Source organism: Phaethon aethereus (genome assembly GCF_964289735.1).
Source record: "Phaethon aethereus genome assembly, chromosome: 21".
NCBI classification, from domain to species: domain Eukaryota; kingdom Metazoa; phylum Chordata; class Aves; order Phaethontiformes; family Phaethontidae; genus Phaethon; species Phaethon aethereus.
Window position 1 is genome coordinate 5,632,549 of NC_138597.1, and position 26,218 is coordinate 5,658,766.

Genomic DNA, 26,218 nt, shown 5'->3' on the forward strand with positions numbered 1-26,218 from the left:
CATGTTGACTCACAGGCAGATGCAACGTATACTTGCTCAAATATGGTGCTTATTTGTGAGATTTTTTTTTTTAATTTTATTTTAAGATGCTGCATCTTTAACAAGCCCGTGATAGATGAGAATTTGATGCTTGCAGTGACAAACAGTCTCTTCCTTCCTGCCCATATGCAACATCATGCTTTCAGTTTCCCCAGCATTATTATGGGAGGATATTGATTTTAAATCTGTTCGGGGACGCTGTAATTGTATATTAGATATTTTGTGTTGGTTTGTAGGGCTGCAGTAATGCAAAAGGCTTGAGTGTTTCCGTACAATCTAGAGGGGGAAGATTGCTAAGGACCTTGAGGTTTTGAAGGGGGGGGGGGGGAACGGAGGGGGGGGGGGGAGAGATTGAGAGAGAGAGAGGCAGAGAGAGAGAGATACTGTGGTAGGAAGATTCAGAGATCTGTTGTGCTTTTTTTTTGTGTGTGTGGTGGTTTTTTTCCTCCCTTTTCTCTCCCCCAGTTGCTTTGCATCAGGGCATGAAAGGAGTGGAAACACCAGGGGGACAAAAGGCAACAGAACAAATGATGAAACTCAGTAAGGAAATCAACTGGATTCAGAATTTACTGCTTTAAAACGTTGCATTGATCAGTGTGTGAATAGTCATTATGTGCTTTTGGACTGCGTGATTAGGAAAGCAGATCAAAGCTCTCAAGATGATGATTTTTCTTACTTTCATTTTTTTTCCTCTGCTTGTAATATATGTGTGCGTGTGTCTGTGTGTGTGTGAGAGAGAGAGAAGCAAAATACCAAAGTCTCTCTGGTTGCTTCTGCAAAGAGGAAAGTACAACCTTATCTGATACTCAGGTTTCTCATCTCTCTTCTAGATGAAATTTTAGGCAAGAGAAGAGTATGTTCTCCCAACAGCAGCAGTGAGTGTCCTTTAGAAAGCAAGAAAGCCAGAAGTGAGTCCCCAAAGGGTAAGTGCTGCTTCTTCATCCCCCATCCCCTTCCCCTTTCTTCTCCTTTCTTAAGAGTGGAACTTAATTGAAATTAAGGAGGGAGGGAAGGGAGGGCTGCAAGAGGCTGTGGTGTGGGAGCTGTAAGTACCCGGCACTGAGGGTGCATGAAGGAGGCTACCAGTGCGCTGTGCTTTCTTTATCTAATCGGAGGGAAGCTCGCAGTGCAAGAAAGGGATTGCCGCTTAATTAGAATAATTGTTTTATGATTAAAAAAGCAAGCTGCAGCTTTTGAGGTGGATTTTAGGGGTGTTTCTACTTTTCAGGCAGAATGTCTTGATTACATGTTTAATACAAAAGATACACACAGGCTTATCATGCTGGCATCTGTTCCTTTAAAGGGAAAAAAAAGGAGCCTAGCAGGGAGAATAGGGCTGCCTAGTTCTGTCTTATGCATTTATGGCACTGTTCCTATAGAGATGGAATCTGCAGAAGGTTTCTCTCTTTAGGGATTTTTTTTTTTTTTTAATATCCTGATTTATCTTATGGTTCTTTTCTATAAACATGATTTTTAAACTTTCTTTATGACTGGCAAAGTGGAGTGGGTAATGGAGCCTGCAGTTAATGAGTTTGTCTCCAGGTTGCATAAATGAGGTTTTGCAGGCCGTTCACTTAAAGACTTTGTTGTTAAGTTCAAACTAATTAGCTGTCAGTAATACCCATCTCAGTCACTGTGCTTAACGTGTACTCTTTGGCCACTAAAAAAAATTTAAAAATGAAAGCAGACTAGCTGTCTGAAGCTAGATCCTATTTCATGGGTTTGGAGTCCGGCAGCTGAGACTCTTCAAGGTGTATATATTCTCAATAACCAGTCCAGGGAATCTCAAAGGGCACTTTTTTGCAGCAGTTTGTCCTGAAGCCCTCTTAAACTATATACCTTATATTATGCTATATAAAGATATATTGTAGGGATCTGTACTGCATCCTAATTTCACATAATGTTCCTGTATATTGTTTCTCCTTGACTTCTTGTCCCCAAATTATGATCTGAAAGCCAGCATACTCTGAGAGGATGTTGAATGCTAGTGTCACTTAATATGATATTGCTAACACTACCTAAGAACATACTAAATCTTTTCTTTCATGTAACCCTCTCCTGCCTGTTAACTCTTTAATACAAGTAAAAGCACCTTAGCTTTTCACTGGGCTTTTCTGAAAGGTGTAAAGAGGAATGTTATATCCTGCTACTCCTTACCTGTTTTCCTTGATGTTCTTCATCTGACCTGTTCCTGTTATCCTTGAAATGTTTCTAGTAGATGTGCAGGCAAGTTCCAGCAGGATGCTTCTGGAGACTGTGAAACACACTTGTTATATAGGGGTATGAGACTCCTGCAAACACACTTGATACACCTGCTGTCATCTTTGCTGTTTCTGCTGAGTCTGTATCCTTTGTAATTCCAAGACAGTGCATGCTTAGGAACTGAACCCAGGTAACAGCAACCTGTGTGGCCTGGCTGAGAATGAGCTAAACTTTAATCAAGCCATCTGAAACCAAACTGTTGCATTTGGATTCACCCTAATAAAGTGGGTGAACTTGCACAAATTGATGTTTTTGCCATGGAGCAGCAGGACCAAATGATCCCATTCTGTTTCTTTTCCTCTGGCCTTCCCACCATTTTTGTTTCGTTGAGTGGTTTGAGTGCCGTGTGAGGCAGATAAGCAGCCCTGGCTTTGCAGTGTGCACTCAGGATCTAAATGCTGCTCCTTAACTCTGCGTAACTCGGGGGTTCTCCCAACTCATTGAGAGCGGGGTTCCGAGGAAGCCCTGAATAAAAGCAAACTTTCATTTTCTACTCCCACTTTTTTCTCAGAAAGCCTTCCCTGCCCTTCAAAAAGAGTGTGAGACAGAACGGAAATTCTGAGCTGGGCCTTTTACTAATCTCCCATGTTACCTGTTTTTTTACTATATTAGATCATTGGGGAACCCCTGTTTGCTCCAGTGCTGTGGCAGGCATTTTAAGCCTAGGCTGTGCTGATGCTGGAATACCATCACAATAGTGAGGGGCTGAATAGGGGCAGAAACGTTTGTGCTTTTGGGGCCTTTTTCTACCCATCCCCTGCTATGAAAAGGGGGTCAAAGAAGGGGATATAGTTTCTGTGTCTTAAGCCCCAACAGTGAGAGCACCTTGCAGCTGAGAACTCCCAGGAGACTTCCCATCCTGCCGTCAGTCAGGCAGCGTTCCAGTGGCATGGATGCCATGGAGGGCCAGGAGGGAAACGATCCCTGTTGTTCCCAGCTCTGTACTAAGGAGCTGGTTGGAAACAGAAGGATCCACGTTATGTGACAAGTCATTTCCTAGTTACCTGGAATTTGGGAACTGCTGCTGTAGAGTAGTACTGTAAAGTGTGGGATTGTGCTAGAGCCGCAAGCTTGGCTGGGACACAGATGCTGTGAGTGAAGTTTGTGATTTAGGAGAGGGAAGGGAAACAAGGACCAATTGGAGTTTTGTAGCCCGTGCAGCCCCACGCTGTCCTCTGCTAGGAGCCAGGTCTGCGGCGTCTCCCTGGCCGCACCCGTCCTTTTCCTCCGGCCTGGTGGTGTGCCTTGTGTGGGTGCTGGTCCTGCGCCTTTTGCGCTCTCCTGCGGTGGTGTACAGCTCAAGGTGGGGGCTCTCCCCTCTCCGTTGAATGCTGGCCCTGGATGCAGCTCTTGCTCAGGGCACAGCTGCATTGTCTCTGAAACAGCCTTTTGAAGAGGAGAAGTGACCCCGTGCCCGCGGCACATCTCGTGCTGCTGTGGCTGCGCCTGACAAGGCAAGGAGAACAGAGGCAGCCAAGTAAATCACTCCCTCTCTCTGACTGAGTGAAAAAACACCTGTAGGGCTGGAAACCCTTCCAGCGGGGAAGCAGTAACCTTCCCTTCCCCCCTTCCAATGCTCGCAGTGCGCGCGCCAGAGATCAAAAGAGAGCCCTATCTCAGTGGAAACAGGGCCGCGCCAGCACTGCTGTCAAACAGAGCAGAACGTTCTCGCGTCTAATATGGAAATGCGAGCATATCAGAGGCTCGGAGCGAGGGCTGTGCTGGCAGGTCACGGAGGAAGCTTTCTCCCTGGGAGACAATTCCCCAAGTAAAACCCTCACTCCTGCGGCAACAGCATGTCTGGAGATCTGTTTCTCCGATACCTTGAGACGTGAAATAAAATGAAACGATTGCAAAAAGAGAAAATCAGTAAGAGTGTTTTCGTTCCTGTTTGAACTGCTGAAAAATAAATCGAGTAGTAGCCTTTTCATTTGGGAAGATTTGAAACTAGGCTGGACTAAGTGCTGGAAAACACACGTAGGGAACAATATTGTACTTGCCCCCTGGGGTGGGCTGATGACCTCATATGCTGCTCCTTCTGCCATTCTCTTTTCTTTGCCGTTGTAGATCATTTAAAACAAAACAAAATCTTACTGCATCTTTGGTTAGTCAAGTAGACTGGAACTGGGCTACAGCTGAGCAATTCAGATCCAGCCTCTGTCAATTTGTTCCTTTTGGGGGGGGGCAGATATCCATATGTTGATTGATTGATTTGGCAGCCGTCCAGTTAGACCAGATGAAGCAGCAATGTTTGGCCCCATTCTTGCTAACCACTTCACTGCTGAATATGGTGGGAGTGGGCCCGGGCCCACTCTGCCCTGGCAAATGACAGCTCAGGCAGCAAAGACCCTAAAGCTGCTGACTAAGACCTGGCTTTGAACCTTGGGGGGGGGATGCTTTTGCAGCAGGCTCCTTGAGCTTTTACTGTGGTTCAGTAAAGGGAGCCTCAGCCTGTCAGGGGTTTGTTCTAGCAAAGGAAAGGAGATGGACAGGCTGGGTGCTCCTGTGTCGTCTGGGATTGCTTGGGGAGGGTGAGCCTTATAAAAGCTTGGTGAAAAGGCTGTGCAGCAATGCCAAGTTCTTCAGGCTGAGCAGAAAACCTGCATCTTCCGAGCACCTGAATTCCCTGTGGCTGCTACCATCAGGACTTTGCAGTGTTGGTGGCGGGTGGGAGAGCTGGGCACCCCTTGGCTTAGGCAAGCAGGGAGGCATGTTGGAGAGTGTGAAGGCCCAACAGATGCCCGCTGTGCCTTCCCAATGACCGTGCCAGGGTCCATTTCACACCTGGCGGCTGGAAGAGATTTGGCGAGATCAGTCTCCTGCATTACCCCCTGGTAATGACAAAAGCAGACAGCAAAGCTCCAGCAAAGCTGGAATTATCGCTGGCTGAGTCATGTGAAATCTTCCAAGTTTTAAGTGTGGAAATCCAGCCTTTCCCTGGACTCCTCCTTCGTCTTAGCTTCCCTTTGCCACCCCTATTCTCCCTCCCCTCCTTGCATCTGAAATCTGCTCTGCGGCTGATCGGATAGGGTTTATGGTAATTAAGTGTTATTAAATCCCCTCCCCCCTCCCTTTTTTCTCTAATGACACAGCTGTGGGGGGAGAAAAAAAAATTCGGTGTTTTTCTAAATCAGGTCTATGGCACGCGGCTTTGCTCCTTAGACCTTTGGTTAAGAGCATCAGAAGGGAACTGAAACAGTTGGTGCACTTCTTCGTTCCTGGGGGAGGTGGCAGGAGTGGCAAGAGAGCGGAGGAGGGTGTGGGAATCTGGCCCACAGAGTGACCTGGCGAGAAGGGACGTGGAAGGGACTTCTGTTCCCCACCCCCCTGCTTGCTCCTTCCACTGGTGTCTGCAGGCTTGGGTACCGGAGGCGGGGAGTGGGAGGGAGCAGGCACGGCATGGCTGTCTTCTTGTGCAGCCTCCCGCTTTCAGGTCTGATTTCTAAGTGTGCTGCACACAGCACGGGGTGGGGACCCAGCTCCTGCTACTAGCTAGCGTGAAGCAGGCCATGAACCTGTGATCTACACAGGAAGACTGTGGTCCCTGAGATGCAGATACATGTCACTGGGGTAGAGATCAGTGGTAGCAGCTATGGCCACAAATTGCTATGCTGATTGAGAATCCTTGCTGAGCTGAACGGCTGACCGGAGTTGGAGGGGACTGAAGTAATTTCCCTTTTGCAAAGGAAGAGTGCCTTGGAAGCCAGTCATGCAACCCTTTTTTATCGAAACTTTGTGCAGCTCAGACTCTTCATTATTATTATTGGCCACTTCTATGTTTTGGGGAGGAGCTGGTTTCATTACGACATGTGAAGGTTGCATCCCCAAAATCTGAGTCCCTGTATGCTTGGTTGTGTAATGAGTTTGGTGGCAGACAGCACTGGCCGTTAATGGCTTCCCATTTTGGCCAAGGCAGAAGTGAACAAGTCCCTAAGCTACTGTGGCAGGGCCATGTTTTACAGATACTCTGTCTCTTGCACTGTATTTGTTTGCCACAAGCTATCTTTTTTAATAGCTAGCTTAGGGGCCTTTCTCTCACCTGAGAACCACAGCTCCTTTCCCAGCAAGTTGTCCAGCGCCTGCATATTTTTCAGCGCTGACGCTGGTGTAAAGTGGCCTGTGCTCAGAGCCAACACCTTGAATTTGGAGCCCGTCTAGCAGCAGAGTCACCTGCCATGAGCCCTGAGGGACTCTGTCTGTGAAATGAGGTGGATGAAGGAGCATGAATCTGGGGCACACGGTAGGGTGGTCTTGTCATTCACTGAACGCAGCGGTGGTCTTGTGACTGCAGCATGGGGGGAGCCCGCCCATTCCCTCCCTTCCGTTCTGCCTGTTTAGATTGTTACTGGGAGTTCCTCTCTGAGTAATGAAAAGGTTTTGCCTGTGGGCAAGATCCAAGATAAAATAGTGTTAGAGCAGCCACCGCCAAGGCAGAGAACAGTAATTACTCTGAGTTCTGCTTACAGTAAACAGAAGCCTCCATGGTTTTATCTCCCTGATTGTTAGAGTGGGATCCCTACTGCCCAGGGAGCAGGCAGGGCCTTCCTCAAAGCTGCTGGCTTGTGCAGTCATTCGGGAAGATGGAGAGGTAGGCGTGTTGGGTGTAATTTTAATGGCTTCGGGGTGCTTAGCCATGTGTACAGATCTGAAACAACCTGCTTTTGTGACTTGCCCCCAAAAACCGGGCAGGTGGACTGTTATTGCTGCCTATTGTGCGATTGTCAGCATCACCTACACTGGGTGTTTGAACTTCTCTGACATCATTGTGTCCTTGTGGGCGTTCAGAAAGGTGAGGGAAAGAGATGCGTGTCTGATCAGGTATTAGTTGAAAAAAAGAACTTGCATCCCCTGAGATGAAAGGGTGAGAACTCAGTGAACTCTCTCATCCTGCCTGTCCTCTTTGCCACCTTGGGGGTAGAGAGCTTGCTGATAATTTTGTGTTATTCTAATGCAATTCTTGTTGCTTTGGTGGGAGGTGAGGAGTGGGGAAGTTGTTCATGAGTTTTTTGGGTGCCGTGGCGATTGGAGCTGTAGACTTTTCTGTATATAAGTGTGCCCACGTTTGGAGGTTTAGCAAGTTGTATGTATGTCTTGACTGCATATAATGGCACAACTCGGAACGCAGGACAGCTGCATTTGGCAGCTTGGTACATCAGGTTCACTGGGTACACTACAGAGTTGTGGGAAATGGTGCTAATATCCCTCTATCCCCCTTTCTTCTTCTTTTTCGCTATCCCTATACTTATGTGATTTTCCACTGTATTTCTCTCTGGAAAAAAGACCAAATCTTTCTGCTCTTCAGAAAACTCCCACACGCCTCTGCTTGAGGACTCGGTAACTCAGATGACCCCAGAGGAGCACTACAGACGCATGATGTCGGCACTGAATGAACACAGCACATTTGAAGAGCAGCAGCAACAACGTCTCTACCAGCTGGCCAACAGCATGGCAGTGCCCAGCCATGGAGGTACAGGCTCTTACAAATGGGAGAAGAAGGGGCTTGCTTTGCCATTCGGTATAAGTCTTGTAAGATGTCCCTAACTCCTGTGTGCACATGAGGAGGATTTATGGGCTGCAATGCTGCATGTTTATCATACACTGAATACAGATGGTGCTAAAGAGTATCCTACAGACCGTTTCTCCCATAATCTCTGCGGGGGCATCTACCCTCAGCCATCTATAAATGCTAATACTTTCTGTAGCTTTCTGTGGGGGCTACGCATTTGTTTACTGGAATAGATTAGCTGCAACATCACTACTGTGTATTTTGCAATGGCGGTCGGGGTGTTCCTTTTCTTCCTTTGTTTCAAGAGTTCATGTCAATCTGAATATTCAGAATCTGTGGTGTAAGTCTTATTTGGGTCATAGTGTGGAGCAAGGGGAATGAGTGTTGGCATAATGCAGGGGGGTTGTGAGATGAGACAGTACCAGATATTCCTGCCATTTAGTGATGGGATCTGAAACAGCAAGATGACGTTGCAGGATTTAGTTAGGCACTGATGGTGCTAGGTTTAGAAAGTTTGTGCGATAGTAGCTGCGCACAACTACATGCCGACATAGCATAAATTGGTGTTAAAGACCTTTCACCTTAATGAGAATTAGATGTCTTATGCTTTTACGGACAATTAAAATCTGCAGATGGAAGTTAAGTTGCAGTGAAGACAGCTTAGCAGGCAGATGCTGACAGCGCAGCAGGTTCGTCCATTGTACCATCTATTGAAAGCAACTACATTTACATCACCAAGGATTGATCTGGTCCTTCACTAGCCAAAACCAGATCTGCTGTGGAAAAGTGGGAGGAAGGGTTGCTGAAAGGGAGAGAACTTCTTCCATATCCAGCGTAAGCCCTCTTGGTGAGGGCTTCCTTGGAGTGTTGTCATAAGGAGCCTGTAGGTCGCAGCTTCCAGCACTAAGAAATTGTCCCCGGACCTTCCTCTGAGGTTGAACTGGGCCCTAGGGATAGCTGAGGGACGCCCTGGTCCTTCTTTATTTAAGGCCTGTTGTGTGCACTACAGATTGTGCCTCTGTACCTGCCTGTCTGCTGTTTCTAGGCTTTAGCAACACAGGAGTATTTCTGCACCAGTGTCTATGTTCAAGGGAAGGTGTTGCCATTCTGCTCTTTAAAAGGAGGCTGGCGCTTGTACAGTTATGTTAATGCAAGGAGGGGCAAATCTAAAACCTGGTCCTGAAGTAGCCTCCTCATTGACAGATACCATTGTACAGTGCTGTTGCCTTGTCCTGGGGCTGGAGAGGCGTCCTGAGGGGATAAGGGTCCTGCAGTACCAGGAGCTAACGGGTCCTGCATGAATTGAAGGGTTGCTGGTGGGTTTTGCCTTGGTTGTGGAGGAAGCTGGCTTAATCCAGCTCGGCTGCAGCATCCTGCGCTGTGCCTAAAGGGGGCACTAGGCAGTTACAGGTTCTACCCTGGGAACTGCTTGGCAGAGCACAGGAGCCACAAGCATCCCTCCACAGTCTAAAGGCTCCTCAGCCCACAGGGACACTTCACCACCTTTCCTCCGGTGAGCAAAGCCTGCTGGCGCTGGCTCGGCTTGATCCGGAGTAAAGCCATGCATTACGCCCGAGTCCCCTGATGCAGGAGTGAGGGGTGAGGGAAGTAACTCAGCTGTCTGGATCAGGCAAAGCCAGAGAGATGGAAGAGGTGATGCTGTTACAGTCTTGGAAGCGGCAGGTTGAAGCATCACTGAAAAGCAGTGCTATGCAAGAATCTGTAGCCCCTGTGCCGCTTCCTACCCAAGGCGTGGAGGGCTGACATGTACCTGCCTGGGTGATCCAGGGAAGGAGCTCAAACAACATCGGCGAAGCATCCAGCGAGAGCTGGAGGAGAATCTCTGGTCTAGAGTGTAAATCCCCAGGGCTCCTTGTTAGGTTAATGAAGAGGCTGTCATCTTTTCCACTCTGTTTGATTTGATTGGCTTCTCTGGGGGCAAGAAGGCGATTCCTTTCACTGTGGCGTAAGGATTTGCTTATCAGCAAAGGCATGGCATAAACCTGTGCTTAGGCACACTGTAGTGAACATGGGACACCCTTCTGTGTGTGGTGGTCAGCTGTCTCAGGCATTTACAGAGATGCAGAACTCCTGGAAGCGTGGTACATAGGTACAGGGCAAAGCCACGCACCGTAGGGCCGGAGTTTCCACACGTACACGCAATGAACACAAGCACAGTACGTGAGAGGACAGTATATGACATGCATTATGCCCAAAAAGGGTAACACGTGCAGACGTGCAAATGCTGAATATTCAACCATGACATGCAGGTCTGTGTAGACTCTTAAATACAACAGAGCATGTCCTCGGCGCACAAGATGTGTTATGTGTACCGGCATTGTAACAGACAGTCGTGATAGACCACTTAACCTGGGCGCCGGCTGGCTGCTGGACATGCGGAATGTACATCCAGGCAGTGTGTGCTGCAGAGCAGCTGGTATCACCCGCTTCTCCTTCCATGTAGCAAAAGTAGCTCATTACATTAAAAGCCTGACATATTTCTTATGATTAAATTGTCTCATCAGCATTTGTTAGGTGAGGGGTCACACTGAGGTTTTGGGATGGGCAGGGGGAGAAAAGGAGTCTGCACAGACACTCTCTCGTGTAACATTGACAAGATAAAACTTCGTGTATTTTGGATTGTCTCCACACCGCAGGCCTCTGGTTGGGCTATAAATTATTAGTGCCAGTACAAAGCGCAGTTTATCTGCAGGCTCACATGGAGGCACCAATAACATTAATAATTTAAAAAATGTTAATAATTTAGAAATCTTTTTTTTTTAATTGCTTTTCACCCCCCCTTCTCTGCCCCCATTCTCCCAGTGGCATTCATCCCACATTCTGAATTCAGTCTGTCTCTGTGCCTGGAACCTCCATCCGCCAGCATCCCACTGTCAATCACTCTGATTTCCCAACTGTCAGAGTGCAGGATTGTAAATAACAGGTCCTCGGGGGGGCCTGCGCGAGGGGGTAGGGGCGCAGGGGAGGGAAGGGGGAGAGAGAAAGAGGAGAGGAGAGGGTGTGCATGTGGGGGGTTGTTGCGGTCATTCAGGATCAATGCGGCTTCTGGAACTGGCTGCATGCCAGACTTCTAAATTACAGGGACTGTGGCAATAAGGAGTGACCTGGGTTTTTCAGATAATTAATTTATAAACATTGAAGGTGCGTGGTCCCTGGCTCAGAGAATTCTCTAGGCTTTTTATGTGATCTCATGGAGTTTGTTATTTCACTATTTCTTACATACTTTTGCAGTTCAAAATTGTATGTCATTTTAATGTTTGTCCCCTCAGCAGGGGGGGTGGGGACAGGGATTGCGTGTGCGTGAATGTGGCTAGAAATGGTCGTCTACCAATGTCCTTTGTACGGCCGGCAAAAATAGCAGCTGTGTCAGCATTTCCATCCCAACTTGCAGTCCCACCACGGAGCTTCAGCCCTGACCATCACTAAAATACTTGAAGTGATTGGTGAAGCTCAGGCTGGGCTGAGCACATCTTGGGGCTAATAGCCATACATGTGGCTGGGATTTCCAGAACCGAAGGAAAACAGTGTGGTGGTATAAAGGAAGGCTAGGAGGTGGAGAGCATATTGTTACCAGGCTCATGCAACAATTACATTAACCTAGCATTACGAATCAGTTGTGGGGCAAGGACCAATATGCTGCTGGATGTGGAGTGCTTTGAAATCTCAATATGTGAGTTGATCCTGACCAGGGTGTGCGTGTTGAGATAAATCTTCCTCTCCTCAGCTGTGTTTTGGTTTCCTTTTGCAGAGTGGTATACAGTGAGTGCATGAAGGAGGTTTCCTTTAAGCGTGCATCTGTGTGTATGCGTTTCCTGTGTACCATGCGAATGGCAGCAGAGGTTTTGTTGTGGGCAAGTTGTGTATAGGGTGTTTTCGAACGTGTATAGGAGCTAAGGGACTCCTGATGCTTAACTGTGAGAGAGTAGCACTCTGGAAGAAGCCTCGGTCACTGCAGCTGGTACGGTGTCCATGTCTCTAGACCTTCTCATAGGTCTGGACAGCTGTGTTGCTCCCTGAGAAGGCAAGTGCAATGGCAAGCCAGCTGTACTTGCATCGCCTGTTCTTCCTCGGAGTACACTGTGATCCCCGTGAACCTGTGCTGGAGGTGTATCTGGCCATGCTTGCACTATCCATCACACAGCACCGGTGTGGGCAGCTTGTCTACCCTGACACCCACCCTGGAAAGACTATACATGCGTATAACCTGTCATTGCAGAGTCCGCCTGTGTAAGAGGTAGAGGGTTCTGCAACGGCAACAGGGCAGTGCGGGTTCGACGAGGGGTGCGTTTATTTCTGACCTGCAGCCGGTGGTCTGCTGACAGCGTTGTCCCTAAGGCTGGAAGGGGCCCCTTTCTGTACACACCCCACCCCTCCCCACCACCCTCTCTGCGGCCCTCCCCGTGCGTTCCTGCGCTAGGCAGGTACAGGCCCTGCCCAGGGGAGGGCCGCGGCCTGCCCCAGGCTCCGGGCGGCTGCCTGGGAGGCCGCCGTGCCTCGGGGTCGCGCCTCGGCGCCCTGCTGGGCTGTGCCTGCTGGCAGGGCCGGGGGCTCCCGGGCCGAAGGGCTGGCAGTGCCCGTCCCCTGCTTTCGACAGGCTGCCCAGCCGGGGGTCCCGGGCGCAGAGCGCTGCCCGCGGCAAACCCTGCGGCCCCGGGGGCTGGGGAGCGCCGGGGTGGGCCGGCTAAAACCGGCGGCGGCCAGGGCGGGGCTCGGCGGGAGGGCGCGGGCGGCTTCGGGGCAGGTGCGGCCGCCGCTCCGCTCGGGGGCCGTGCGCTGCGGGAAAGCCTCCCTCTCCTTTTTGTCTCCCCCCATCCATCCTTCCTTCCCTCCCGCCTTTACTCCCTCCCTCCTTCCCTCCCTCCAACAGGAAGGCAATTAAACAGCAATCCACCCCCTCCCGTAGTTGCACAATCTCCTCCGCTGCCAAACTCCCTTGGCGGCGGAGGCGGATCCCACTAAGAGCCCGCTCTGCCGGGTGAGTACCCGGGGCGGCCCGGGGCAGGGGAGCCGCGGGGCCGGCCGCGCTCACCCGCCTCCCCGGCGCTTGACAGCTTGCCCGCACGGTGGAGGCGGGCGGCGGCGGCGGGGAGGGGAGAAGGAGCTGTCGCCTGAGGGGCTGCGGGGAGAGACGGGACGGGACGGGAGCAGCGCCGGAGCAGCCCTGTCGCCCGCGGCGAGCCGGGGCTACAGCGGAGCGCGGCTGCGGGCGGAGAGCCGAGCAGCCCCTGCGGCGGCGGGCGGGCGGGCGGTGGGTGCCGGGGGGGCGGCGGGGCCCGTGCCGGGCAGCAGCTCATCCCTTCCGTCTTCCCCAGATCTCCTCCGGGCGCGGCAAGAGGTGGCGGCGGCGGCGCGCAACCCCGGCGCGATGGAAGCGCACATCCCCTCGGCCAGCAACTCTTCCAGCCAGCGGAGGAAGCAGGGCCTCCCCCAGCACAGGGACACCCACTTCCCCGAGAGGTACGGCGGGGGCGGCCCCGCCGGGGGACGCGGAAGGGCCGGCCGCCTCTCCCCCCCGCCCCGGGGCGGGGTTTGCGCCAGCCGCGGCGGTGTCGCCCGGGGCCGGGGCGGGCGGGGGCGATGTGGGGGAGCCCGGGCTGGTGTGCACCCTCCGAGCCGGTGCGGAACGGCGTGTGCAGGGGTGCCGTCGGGGCCCGGGAGGGGAGGGTGCGCCTGGGCGAGGGCAGCAGTGCCCACGGTGGTGGGCAGATTTGATGTGTCCCAGGGACGTGTTAACGTCTCCCTTGGGCATTATGCAGGTGCACAAGCGTGGTTTTTACACGTGTGGCTGCCACATGCTGGGATGCCTGCATGCAGAGGGGGGCAATTTGTGCACGCGTGCACTCACGTCCAGGTAGGCGACTGGCTGGCTGGTGGGAGCGATCCCAAGCCTGCCTTGGATCTCCAGAGCAGATGCTGGACTCTAACCAGTTCGTTGGCACAGAGCAAGTTAAGATGTTCAAGTTTGCATTTTGTAGCATCCGCACGCAATGAGAGGGAACGAATGCTCTAGGATGGAATAGGAAGAGAAGAAATTTCCTTTTTTGAGAAAGAAGGAGGCACATCTTCCCCTTACCACTGATAGGAGCGCTGTGGAAAGCTGATTTCCCTTCCCTCCCAGGAAATTCTAGCTCATTTATCTTGCTCTGTGCCATAAACCGTTCCCTCTGCAATCAAGAACTTCAGAAGGAAATTAAATTAAAGTTGCGTGCATTTCTGACAAGGATAGCAGAGGCGGGAGAGGGCCTGGCAGCCATGGGGATGCAAAGGCTTTGCGTATCAGGGGACAAGCTGTGAAGGCTCTGGTATCTAGACTTTTTTGGCTTTCAGCTTGGGGGAGGGTCAGGCTGCAATATAGGTTCTGTAGCGTGCGTATGTATATGTTCAGTGTCATGTCCCGTCCCCCCCATATATAGCCTTGGAGATCCTGTCTCGTTTTCCTTCTTTCTGACCAATGGGTTGCAATGTGTAGGGGCTGGGCAGACCTGGTAAACCTTTCTCCTATAGGGTGTACTTTGGCTAACCCACCTAATAAAATCCAGCCCAGTCCATGTGGATTGTAGGCAGACCTGGGAGGAATGCAGAGATAGACGAGTTTCAGTGCAGCCAATCATCAGGAAAATATCTCCAGCTATGTGTGGCCTGGAGAAGTGCCAGGCCAGCCGGGGGCCTGGCTGAAGAGGCATGTACGGAAGGGTGGAGGTTGCTTATAGGGAGGTGCTGTGCATAGGAGGGGCAAACTGAAAATTAATTAGATATGTATCAAATCCAGAGGTACTTGCCACTGCCAGGCAGGTGTTCTAGCTAATGGAGTTGGGCTAGGCCAAAAGTGTTCAGTCTTTTGGGGAAGAGGGTGTCACCTAGCAGTTTAAAGAGAGGGCTGGAGTTAGGGCCGATGTTTCTCTCCAGTTATGGGAGGGAGAGGGAAGTTACTCGCTAGGTCAGGGGACAGAGACTGAAGGCCAGGAGTTAACGGTACTACTACACTACTTTTCATCTTGATTCAGTTCTCCAAGGAGCCCTACGAGTAGTTGCATTGGCATAAGTGAGAGGGAAATCCTGGCAAGGTGAGGTGGGGGATACACATAGGGGCACAACCTGCCTTTGATGTTGAGAGAAATATATGTGGCACTTTGGATTAAGTCTGCAGCAGTCACTGTGTCTCAGTTTCCCGTGCTGCGCAGTGACAGTGGTTCTCATTTTGAAAGCAAGTTCTGCTTAATGTTTGGGAAGGCGTTTGAGCACCTCAGTTCAAAGAGCAGTATAATGTTGCATGTTGCATGGAGCAAGGATATTTGCACCCATTTGTAAAGGTCTAGTTACTTGCCTATAAGCAAGACCCAACCTGTGGCTGTATTGGTGGGAATGAAACAAAGCAGCTATCTCTTTCCCTGTGCTACATAGTCTGTAGTCTTGTTTCTGTCCAAGAGTTTGCAGACTGAAACAAGGCTCACGTCACATATTCAGCCCTGGTTTTGTTTTGCCACGTTGCTTCCCGCCTCAGACCATACATTTAGGACCTGCTCTAAATCCGTGGGCAGAGTAGTTCTCCAAGGAGCTTTTGGGACAAACCATATGAAACATCACCATGGTGGGCCTGGCTGGGCACGTCCTGTGCTTTCTTCTTCCATCATGGCAAGGCATGGCAGACCAGAGTGTCTGGTGTTTTTTTTTTTTTTTTTTTTGCAGCCATCTGCTCCCACAAGGAGGGTGTGAGAAGGCCCTGTGTGGCCTGCCTCCTTGGCCAGGCTCTCAGGTGTGATAATCCTTGGTGTGATAATCCTCAAGTGTGATAATCCCCTCGAGCTGGGGAGTCTTGCTGGGAAACGGGGAACTACAACTATGCCCCATAGTCATGACGTCGTAAGTCTGCTTGACGTGAGTTCACATGGTTGTTATTTCTCCACAGAGGTCCGCAGCCACTTGAGCGTCACTAAGGGTCAGCATGTATCACTCTGCTCCCACTCAGAAAAGGCCTGGTTGGAGCTGTCACATGCAAACTGCTTCTTGCTGTTTTGCCAAAGCACCACGGGCATTTTTAGGCATGCCAGAAGTTGTGGCCATGTATTGTACAGCGGTAAAGCACTGTATGGGTTAATTTCTCCCTTCTGTTCTCCCTGTTGCCGTTAGCCTTGGGTTTTGTGCTTGGCTGCCATGGTCTTTGTCAACAGGGTAAATCAAAGCAGCCTCTGTGTACCTTTATTACAAAGGCACAGAAATTTTAAAAGGTTCAGGTAGGCACTCGCAGAGGAGAAAGCAGTGGAGGAAGCTGGCTCACGTACATAGGCAAACTGTAGGTAGATTTACGGCATCTCCTTTCCCAGGAGCAGAAGTAATAATGCATGATGCAGGGGGATGTGAACTGTTTGGCATGGTGTTAAAATTCCGTTTCAGCTTCCTATTGGGAGATCTGTGGGGATCAGGTTAGTCTCAAGTGCAGCAGCTTTGTGGGCAAGAATAATTAGCCACTCCAGACATCAGCCATTAAGTCTGGCAAAGCAAGGGGGGAAAACCCATAGTGGTGACCCAGTTTTATTTATCAGGGCAGTGCTACTGTTTTTGCAAAGACAGGAATGCAGAGACCTTTGCCTGCTAGTGGGAACTACATACACAGTTTTCCAGTTTCCAGGTGTGAAAAGGTGGGTGATGAGTCTGAGCTAGGGAACACTTGGGAAGATAGGTATGTTCAGACATTTGTCAGCTAGTTAGCATCCATCTTTGCTGGTCAGAAACAGGTTGGTAGGTTTAATGATACTAAGCACAAGGCAGGCAGGTGGGTACTGGCTCTGAAGGGGATGATACACACATGTGTGCACACAGACACCCTGAATATGGATTTTCTTGGACCAGGTTCCAAGGTGCTTTTAGGGGAGTAGTGGTCCCTTCATCTCTTTGCTTCAGCTTACTCATCTATCAAAAAGAGGTAGTAAAACTGATGCAGACTCAAGCTGCAGGCTTGAGAATCTGTTTGGTTTCATGGGTTTGGTTTCCTAAATCTTTCTCTAGATTGTTTCAGACTTGGATTATAGAGCGTCAGGACCCGGTGGTTTGCTTGAAAAGATTGTTGAGTTCAGTGTTATAAAAAGACTTGGAAGAGGAAAGGGTACAACTAAAAGGTGTCACTGTAACTACTCCAGCCTGGAGTACTTCCCACCTCCAAACTGCTGTGTCTCCTGCGAAAGAAGCAGGTGGCTGTGCCCTTGCAGAGATGCAGAGTTGCTTGGATCATACTCCTTGGATCCTGTCTCCAAAATTTGTTGGCATTCTACTTGGTTTTTGCTGGGGTCGTTTAGCCTGGCATGTTCTTACCCAAGGTGCTCATCTCCTGGTACATGCTGCAGAACTTGCTCCTGATTGTACTCTGGACTATGAACTGAGCAGTGCACACAGTGCAGGCTAGTGTGCGTGAGGCCTAGGGAACGCTTGCGTTCACCCCGCTTTAGGGAAAAACTTTTACACCCTGCAAATGATAGGCATTGCACAGGTGCTCAGACTAGGCTGGACGAGCTGCTTAACACTGTGATCGGTGTGGTAAAGCTTGTGGGCTAAATATGATGCGTCAGTTCTGTGTTACGAGCTGCTAGGAGCTCGTTCACGTGCGTACAGTATATGGGTCTGTGTGGGAGAACCTGCCCCTCTCTCGCAGCAGGAGGAGAAGGCAGATTATAGTCAGAGAAAGGGCAAGTGTTGAGGCAGATGCTTTGGTAATAGCATTCAGCTGTCTCTGGTACTGTCTATAAGAAGCATTAGGGACACAATTCATCTTCCAGGACCGTAGACAATTATGGGGTGAAGGCAAGAGGAATGGCAAGGAGCAGGAAATATTGCCTGCCTGAGATGCCATCAGCATCGCGGTCTGCTGGGGTCCTGGGAAGCCAAGCCCTTTGGCTAGAGTGTTCTGGGAGTGGGACCTGCAGGGTCTCAAAGATGCACTCATTGCCCTTCCGTTGCAGAAAGCTGACAGACATTGTGCATAAGGCCTTTCTCTGTGCAAAGACGTGCCTGAACTACCCAGCAAGAATTTTTAGTTGCTGTTGCAACCATTTTTTCTTTCACCACCTAATTCCTCTCCCCTGCATTGTGGAGGCTGCTCTGTCCTATCTGGATGCATTCTCTCTCCTACCTTTACCTACCCCAGCCTTGCATCCCCCTCTCTGCTCTGAATACTGTATCACTCTTTATCTGATTTTTGCAATGGAGGGATTCCCCACCATATTCCAGCTGGCTGAAAGTTATGCAGAGCAAAGGCCGAAGAGCTTGACCTGATTGAACTAATTTGGTTTTAGCACCAGTTTGGATTTTGAGGGAGCGATTTCCCCTGGCAGCGTAAGCCAGACCCTCTCTGTGTCCAAGCCTAGTTGCTGCTCTAGAAGGGCAGTGCAAGTACGTGTCTCCTTCTGCCCGGAAATCCCAAACACCATTTTTAGAAAGCTCTTTCATTTTATTTATCTTCCCTTCCTGGCATAGACAGTGTCTGCGAATGGTGAACCAGCAAGGAGCTGTGTGCTGCTTGCCTATTACCTCAGGTTTAAAGTGTCTCTTCCTATCAAGCGCAAAGCAGAAGAAAGCAGAGCTTTCATGCATTCTTTTTTTTTCCCCTTTTCCATCCGTTCTAAATTTATTTCCATGCCTTGCCGGTTTCAATCTGCATTTCCTGACCCTCTCACATCTCCAGTCACAGCCTGTGCTCCGAGCCTTCCTTTTGAGCTTGGAGTGAGTTGGGGGGAGCACTGCTCTGGGCTTGGGAGGATATGATGGGGTTAAAGTGAAAGGCTTGGTTTTAACAGTATAATGTGTAACCCCATAATGACTTTAAATATTGATTATTTGAAGGCCATTAGTGCTTATTGTTAAAGAAAAGTCGATACTTTTTAAGCCTTGTGAACCATTTGTCTCCTGTTAAAGGACATATCAAATTTAGCAGCATGCAGTGCAAATCCCCTAATACCCTGCTCACAAGCCTCCAGCTGGCATATTAGGGGGAAAAAAAAGGGGAGGGTGGGGGGAGGAATATGCAGTAACACAGAATTGCTCTCTGCAAGGTAAGGACAAGGCTTATCAGATGTAATTGCCAAGGGCTAAATTCACATTCTCAGAGTATGGGACTGTAATTCAGCCCTTACTCTGAGAGGTGGAAGAAGAGGAGGAAGGAAATTAATGCAGGGTTGAAGGCTGATACGTACCTGAGAAAGGATACAAGGATTTGTGTTTTGGTGCAGGTCTGGCTAAAAGCACAGTAGCCTTTGTTAAGGTCTCTGGGGCTTTCTACTGTGGGGTTGCCAGTTCATTTCCAAGCTTGCTTGGAAGCAGTTGGCTGTATCTGTACCAGGCAGCCTGGGAGGGCGTCCCAGCTCTGTGCCAGGACACAACCTGGTCGTACTCCCTCCCTCCTGTGCCGGGTTTCCATGTCAAGGATCGGGCAGATGGGCTGGAAGGGACCAGTGGCAGGCTCCAACAGAGTCCCTGCCTGGATGGCCAGGAGGCTGGGTTTGCAGGATGGCGGAAAGTCTCTTTCCTTTGTGGGAACGCAGGCAGTGTGAAACACTGCTCCTTGGGCGCTCTGCAGCACGAGCAGGGAGCATCGGTCTACCTGCAGGGAGAAGAGTCCCTTGTCCTCCGAATATTTATGAACATACCTGCTTTGTGTCTGAGTTACCTGCTGCGGGGGACTGATGATGAGCGCTAGCGGGGTGGCAGGAGAGGTGCAACGACTCCTTCATGTTTGGCCATATGCAGCCTCCCTTCTCTGACTTCAGGCTACAGACTCCATGGGTGTAACAGTGCCAGTTGTGGGACCCTTGGCTGGTCCTGTTCATCTGGCCTCACCCAGCAGCTTTGCCCTATGCGTGTGTGCGGTGGAGAGCTCCAGTGTTGCTGAGAGAGCAACTCTGGGGTCTCCGTGTGGCCTGCTGTGTTGGGCAGGCACAATGACAATTTGTGTAAATGTGTCTCCCTGAATTTTCGAAACCTTTGGACTCATCCCCAGCATGTGTTGTGTGTGTAACATAAGCAGCAACTGACTTCTCATGTTTGAAGTTGCTCCTAACACCTTTCTTACAAGCCCTTGTTAGAGCTACGCGCTTCTGAGCCACCGCAGGCCCCTGTGCTCAGCTCTGCACGTGGCAACGTGATCGGGTCCCGCAGCAACTGCTTCTCCTGCCATCCAACATTCCCCTGCCGGGGCATCACTCACCGCCCAGTCCAAAGCACGCGCTGATCCCTGGCCCTGAAAGGCAGGGAAGCTGCACAGCTCTGATGAGAGGACAGAGGGGATGAACTGAAGGTCTTGAGCAGATGTGAATTCCTTAGGGATCAAAGTTAGGCCCTGTAGTGCAACATTAAAGAGTAAAAGTAGCCTCTGATTAACGTTAGGCTGCCACCAAAGGGAGAACCTTTTATTTTCCAGCGCCCAGTCCTGATCCCCATCAAACAGTATGCTTCCTGGGCACAGATTGTGTCTCCTTGGCCAAAGTGAAGAAGCTGTCTCTGTTTTTAGCGTTTCCTTCTGAGCTCTCTGTGTGCAGCCTGCACCTGGGGCTTCTGTGCATTGTTGTCCCTCGTACAGGGTCCCCTTTTCCGCATTTATAAAAGGTGGGGGGGCATGGCCACTGCTTGCCTGGCCATGGAACAGTTAAAAGCAACTTGATTTCCTAAACTGCTTCTTATAAAACGAACAGCACGTCTGCCAGGCTCGTCTCCCCATGATTACAGCTAATTACGATCGAACGGACACCTCCTAGCCCCCGTCATGCCGCTTTAATTGTCCGTTATTCATCTGCAGGCTGTCCGGGGTGGCAAAGCACTTGGCAGCCCAGCGACCGAGGCCTCGGCTAATTGTGAGGCCTCGGGGATTAGGGCAGGTGATTACACACTTCATGGTGTAATTACATAAGCATCGCTTGGCTGCTGCCCCGGCTCTGAGCCGAAGGTCACGCGCTGCGTTACCTGAGATTAATTGGAGCTGCCACTGAAGTGCGAGGTGCTGGCGGAGCGGTTATACGATTAGCATTAACATTTCAACAGCGACGGATCGATCTGTGGCTCTCCTCCAGACACAGCGAGCTGTGCAATTAGTTTAGAGGAGAGCTAGGGGAGGAAGGAGGAGGAAAGGAGAGACGGAGACAGCCAGGGGAAGGGGAGTAGAGACAGACGGGAAGGGGGGAAGTAGAGACAGGCAAATGGGCAAGGGGTAGGGAGAAGGAGGAATTTCAGAGGGGAATCTCAGCCTGTTCTGTGCTGTGTGTCAGTGTGCGGCAGTGTTTTGTAGTGGTTGTCGTGCAGAATGAGGATAAAACTATGCCGGGAAGATCTAGGGAAAGGACAGGAGTCCCTTCCTTGCTCACCTCATCCCCAAAGAGTCCTTGTCTGGCTTTTCATGAGCCATGGTGGTAATCCATCCCCAGCTGTGTGGGGTGGGAGCATGGATGGTTAGGATTCTCACATCCCACACTCGCATGTCATCCCCCCACTGAAAGGGGGAGCATGGTTGTGTGTATGGTCTGTTTGTTGCAAAGTCACGTGCACCTTCTTACTCCCTTTCTCTTGCCCTCCAGTCTCTCCTGAAGCAGATTTTATAGGGAGATACTGTAAAATGAAAATAAACGGCACAGCACTTGGCTTTGCCTCTAGATGCCCTGGTGAAGGTAATAATGTTGTAAGTGGCCATCAAAAGGAATTAAGAGACATGCAGCCGGAAAGCAGAGATTTGCTTGCAGGCTCCCAGGGCAGATTTGACTAATGGAAGAGACCTTGGCTCTTACTTGGCTCCTGCTTTTTTTTTATTTTGTACCCCCCCACCCCCGCAGCCCCAAGCAAGGAAGCGCTACCTGCCTTGCTTCCAGGCACTGTCCTCTTCCCCACCCCTCAAACCTGCCTCTTCCAGCTTACTTGTCACCTTACATCTGCTCTACCCACTCTGGCCAGCATCACCCACCCCTTCTCCAGTCGAACTCCTTTCCACTGACCTGTGGTGCTTCCTGCTCACATCCCTCTCCCCATCTCTCCTGTCTGTGTCTTCCTTTGCCTCACTTGCAGCTTTTCTCTCCAGAATTAAAGATCATCCCTTGTCCCAGCTAGGGCAGTGATTTTTTTGTAAGGCATGCCAGTGATGCCTTCAGATCTTCCCAGACCCACTCTCCAGCTCCCCAAATATAAAATGCCTTTGTAAGTTGTAAGGTAGTTGAGACAGAAACCTAAGCTTGCTAAGGGGACAGGCACATGCAGCGTCTTCAGCCTTGCCTTCGCTAGCCCTAGGCAGCCAAAAACCCTTTGAACAGTCCAGCTGAAAGGCCACGGGAGCAAACATATCAGGGTGGGAAGTATATGGGACCTATGGAGTCCTGGCTGCATTCTTCCCCTTCTGGTTCTGCTTCTTTTCTTTTTTCTCTACCTTTTAAAAGTTTTGCATATGGGTGAACAGTCATCTTTTTATCTCAGAACAGCCTCTGGTACAGAATGCAGGTCATCTGTAGAAAGGATGTTCTTCCTGAGTCCTCTGGGCACTTTGGATGGAGCCTCCAGGTTTTCAACATGAATTTGTTTTCCAATCTCTGCAGGGAGATATCTCACCCACCGCCTCTGCTTTCACCCCAGAATGCGCCCCATATTGCCCTGGGGCCCCACTTGAGACCTCCTTTCCTTGGGGTGCCTTCGGCTCTGTGCCAGACACCAGGTGAGTGCATAAGTAATGCTTGCAATCAGCCAGGGGAAGTGGGTAGAGTAAAGGTGCAGGCTGTGACAAACTGTCCTTTAGCCAAACAGCCCAGACACATTTTTTGTGTTTCCCCACTACTACTGTACTGACTTCACCCTTGTTTTGTAGTGATAGGAGCAGGTTGCCTTGGCTGTTCTCTCTTTTAATCCTCACCAGCCTCTTTGGTCCCATGTTTCAGCAGCAAATGGCACTGCCTTGGGAGTGAGGGAATAGATGGGCTCTAGAACAGAAAGGCAGCTCTCAGTTGCCCTTTCCTGCTCAGCCCTCTGGGGAGCTGGCCCTGAGTTAGCAAAAAGTCGATGCTGAGATTAATAACCACATATTATTGTTCTCCCTGTCCCCAGGTTACGGGTTCCTACAGCCAGCACAAGCAGAAATGTTTGCACGGCAGCAAGAGATGCTACGAAAGCAAAACCTGGCAAGGTAAAGAGCGTAGAGGGCTAGCCTGCCTGGGCTTGGGTTGGATTTTTCCTTCCCTTTCCTAGCAGCGAGCAGTGTAGTGTGGGGTGCTGTGTTGGACGAGCTGTGCACAGGCACAGACTTAGTGTCCAAGTGAGACCAGTGGAAGCAATGTGCTGGTGTGGAGACGATACCGTGATCCTGTAAGCTCTGGTTCAGCATGGCTGGGGGTTAGCAAGTTGCTTGCAGAGCCACCCCCCTGCCCCCGACATTGCCTCTCTGCCTCTCCCAATTTAGGTTGGAGATGTCGGCCGAGATCATCCGCCAGAAGGAGCTGGAGAATCTCCACAGGCAACGGCTACTGGCTGGTGACCCGCTGAGCCTGCATCCCGGCTTGCCCCCAGACCACCCGGCCCTGCGCAATGTGCACGACATCCCCGAGGGCCACCCGCTGCGGGAGGAGCTCTCCAGGAGGAACGCCATGCTGGTCCTGCGGCACAATAACACTCCCCTGCTCTCCCTCAACCCCAGCGTCCCCAGCAGTGCCACGCCGCCCAAGGAGCAGCCCCGGCGGGGCAGCCGGAAGTCGGCACACCACCGCGCTGAGCCGCAGGGGTTGAGCGAAGCCAAGGAGCTGGTGGAGCCCCGGGTGCGGGATGGGGCGCCAGACTGTAACGATGAGGAGATGAAGGACTCTGAGAGTGACGCGGATGTGAGCGACGAGAAGCCAGAGAGCCTGAAGGCTGAGAGCAGCAGCTCAGCTGCTGAGCTTAAGGAGTGCAAAGAGACGGGCAAAGTCTGTGAAGGGGCCAAGGATCTGGGTGAAGCGGCTGTTGGCCAAAATGCCCCCTGCAGTTCCTCGAGCGCTGAGTCCCCCAGCCATTTGCTCGGCCCAGGCATCAACAAAAACGAGGTGAAATATCTTCCGCCAGCCTCCATCCCACCACCTCAGCCGCTACCCTTTGGATTCCCTTACACAATGAGCCCGTACTTTCATGCAGGTGAGTGCATGGGGGCCTGTCACTGAGTTACTGGCTGGAGTAGTGACATGTTTTTCATCGTGCTAAAAGTGGGACTCTTCCCCCTTCCTATTCTGTAGCGTGGTTGTAGTTCTTTTTTTTTCTCTGCAGGGAACCAAGCGCCTTCTTTTAATCAGTATAAAGGACTCCATTTGCAATGAAGCAAATCAAGTGTCATAAAGGGGGCCAGCAGGGACAAAGTGAATCCCAGGCACATGAGAAGGGAGATCCCAATATGGACTAAGGGATCTTGCAGTTGCTTGGGTCTTCTTTGGAAGCTGTGTTTCAGGACAGACGCCAGTAACTATAGGGGTCTTCAGGAAGAGGCTACAAAAATTATTAATGGCTGCAAGGTACTGCCCTAAAAAGTAAAGGGTCAGAAGTGTTGTATCTGGAAGGATGGCCTGAAAGGCTGTAGAGACTGTACAAGACTCTTGGGCTGCACTCACGTGATGTCCAAGCAGTGGGTATTGGAGGAGCCAGGCTGGAGAGGAACATGCAGATACAGAGGACAAAGGAACAGAAGGGGAGCTTCCCAGGGTGACTTGGGCAGAGTCTGCGGGCTGGTAGCGAGGCTGAGGCTGTTCTGCCGGGGGAGGTGCAGATGGCACTGGGGATGTGCAGGGCTGGAGGGTGGCTGGCTGGTTCCCACATGCTCAGTTCTCCCTCAGCATTGCCGTGGTTCAAGGAGAGGGAAATGGAGGATTAAGGCTGCAGGATTTTCCTCCCTGCAGGGTAGCGTGTGAGACTGCACCTTCGGGAGGGGGTGTCAAAAGAGTTCCCCAGCAGTGACTTACACATCTTGGCTGCCCTATGCCTTTGGAGGTCTCAGAGTTACCACTGCTGTGCCCCCTTTTCCAGGGCAGGTGTAGATGGGCTCTTTGCCCTGCCTGTGCTGTATTTCTCAGTCTCGCAGGCACTGGTACAGCTGGATTGATGCCTGTTGGATGGGACAGGCAGGCAGGGAACTCATTGCTGGCTCTCTGGTCTCCAGCTACAAGTCCCTTGGGCTGTGGAGATGGGCAAGCAAAGGCAGGCACAGCTAGAGCCAGAAGGGAGCAGTGAGTACAGGTGGTACAAAGTGGGGTTTCAAACCCTGGTAGCTGGTGTGCCCAGGGGTCTCCTGTGGGCAGAGCAGGGTGGCAGCCCCGCTAGCCTAGCCAAGAGCCAAAATCTGCTTCAGTTAATTATTTGGCTGAGCAATTAGCAGGAGGTAGGACCTCCTGCCATGTGGAGGAGGGAGAAAGCGGGGGCATGGCATGTGGGTCGCTGAAGCTGCCTGTTTTTCTATGCAAAGAGCTGCTGCGGTTGTATACGTGGCTGCCCATCGCTCATTAGAGTTGCCTTCCAACCAGGAAGGAGGAAGCGATTTTTCTGTGACAGGCAGGTGGCCAACATGATAAATATTCCTGCTGCCTTGGGCTGCTGAGGCTTCCTCACAGGAGCCTTTTTCTCCCGGCCATTAAAAAGGGAAACGCATGGCTTTGTGGTGCTCATCGCTTGTGTGAGGCTCTGCAGGGAGGCCTGGATTGTAGATAGGTTTCCTCCCTCCCCCAGCAATGTGCGAGTTACTGTAATAGGCCATTTATTATTATCACTTCGAATTTATATCATGATCGTGTCTTAGGGCCTCAGCAAAGATCAGGGCTGTGTTTCACTGCCCAGTTTTCAGGCACTTCTGATTTGTGGAGCCTGTTCCAGAGCTGTAGGTCTTTTCCTGAGGGCTCTTTGGCTTTTGGCTAGCTTCACATGTTGTTGCGGCTGTTAATATTGCCTGTTTGTGGGATAGCAGCACTGAGTTTAGGCCCTGTTGTGCTAGGCACTGTACAGCTCCATAGCAGAAGCTCTCATCTGAAACAGCCTTGGGAAGACAGGGCATCTTGTTCAGTGCAGCACAGCAGGTTGATAGAGGAGCTGGGAGTTCAGCAACTGAAATATTGAGGGATATATTGATCCAGATGCTGCAGGGTTCATGGGGTGTGCTGGGGTAACGTGTCAATGAAAAATGTGCTGCTTTGGCCCTTGGGGAGCACAAACCACCTGAAGACAGACAGACAGAACTGCACTCACCTCTGCCTCAGTGCCAGGTAATTTCTGTTTTCCTTTTTTGCACAAGGACTGCTCTTTTGGCCTGGGTGGTCACGATGTTGTGCTTTACACTGGAGGCTGGTATTATAAAGTGACCACCTAAACAAGGCAGGGAACATGTCAGGCCGAAAGGAATAGCCGGAGGGAGGAGAGAAGTGGCTGGGTGAAAACGAC

The 26,218-nt window shown here is 51.0% G+C and overlaps 1 protein-coding gene across 1 annotated transcript in view; it reads left to right on the forward strand.

Moving 5' to 3' along the window:
* The window catches only part of SAMD11 (sterile alpha motif domain containing 11), a gene marked incomplete at its 3' end in the record, with an annotated part of 125,080 nt that overhangs the window by 85,619 nt on the left and 13,243 nt on the right, over nucleotides 1-26,218 (forward strand). The window contains exons 6-11 of the mRNA XM_082009342.1: nucleotides 870-962; nucleotides 7,604-7,768; nucleotides 13,141-13,285; nucleotides 22,381-22,496; nucleotides 22,883-22,961; nucleotides 23,235-23,938. Of these exons, the coding sequence (XP_081865468.1) occupies nucleotides 870-962; nucleotides 7,604-7,768; nucleotides 13,141-13,285; nucleotides 22,381-22,496; nucleotides 22,883-22,961; nucleotides 23,235-23,938 (1,302 nt within the window). The remainder of the gene's footprint in view (nucleotides 1-869; nucleotides 963-7,603; nucleotides 7,769-13,140; nucleotides 13,286-22,380; nucleotides 22,497-22,882; nucleotides 22,962-23,234; nucleotides 23,939-26,218) is intronic.